The sequence below is a fragment of the Cynoglossus semilaevis genome, chromosome 3 (assembly GCF_000523025.1).
Source record: "Cynoglossus semilaevis isolate Cse_v1.0 chromosome 3, Cse_v1.0, whole genome shotgun sequence".
Lineage (NCBI taxonomy): Eukaryota > Metazoa > Chordata > Actinopteri > Pleuronectiformes > Cynoglossidae > Cynoglossus > Cynoglossus semilaevis.
Window position 1 is genome coordinate 15,550,114 of NC_024309.1, and position 805 is coordinate 15,550,918.

Consider the following 805-nt stretch of genomic DNA (forward strand, 5'->3'; position numbering starts at 1 on the left):
CCCCTGCCCCTCCTCCCCGGCAGCACGGGCTCACCCTCAGGTGGAAGAAATCTTTTAAGGTTTTTTTGTGCGGGCTAACATCAGGAGGGTTTGTCTGGGCCAGCCAATCAGGTCCCTCCCCTGCTATAGATCGGCTGCTATAATACAAAGCAGTAAAAGCGGTCGCCCTCACACAGGCGGCTGCAGCTCCACTCCACTCCAGATCCCGTGGCTTTTAATTCCCCTCTACTTTTTTGAACCCTCCTTCCGCGCGCCCCCCGCCACTGCCGTTTCTCTGCCAGGCGTCCATTTCCGCACCTGCCACGGTAGACAGCAGGACACGGAGCAGCAGCGGAGGAGACAAGGACATTAGTGGAGGCAGACGGCGGAGAGAAGGACAGCAGCGGAGCCGCGCCTCACCTCATCTTACAGGGAGCAGAGATTCAGCCGAAGACTCGGAGATGGTTCTCTGGAGCACCGTCGCCTCGGTCGCTCTCATCTGCTTGTCCTTGCTGTCCTCCGGGATGGGCTGTGGACCGGGCAGGGGCTACGGCAGGAGGAAGCACCCGAAGAAGCTGACACCTCTGGCGTACAAGCAGTTCATCCCCAACGTGGCGGAGAAGACCCTGGGGGCCAGCGGCAGATACGAAGGCAAGATCACGAGAAACTCGGAGCGATTTAAGGAGCTGACTCCCAACTACAACACTGACATCATCTTCAAGGATGAGGAGAACACCGGTGCCGACAGGCTCATGACTCAGGTGAGAGAAACACACGGAATAACCTTTTTTTTTTTTTTTTTTTTTTTCCACTCAAACACCCCACA

The 805-nt window shown here is 56.8% G+C and overlaps 1 protein-coding gene across 1 annotated transcript; it reads left to right on the forward strand.

Moving 5' to 3' along the window:
* Nucleotides 1-410: 410 nt before the first annotated feature.
* On the forward strand, nucleotides 411-764 carry LOC112486869 (sonic hedgehog signaling molecule; the record flags this gene model as incomplete). Its single annotated transcript, XM_025054666.1, has 1 exon — nucleotides 411-764. A coding segment is annotated over exon 1 (324 nt), but the record flags the coding sequence as incomplete, so codon positions are not given.
* Between the last annotated feature and the right edge of the window lie 41 nt (nucleotides 765-805).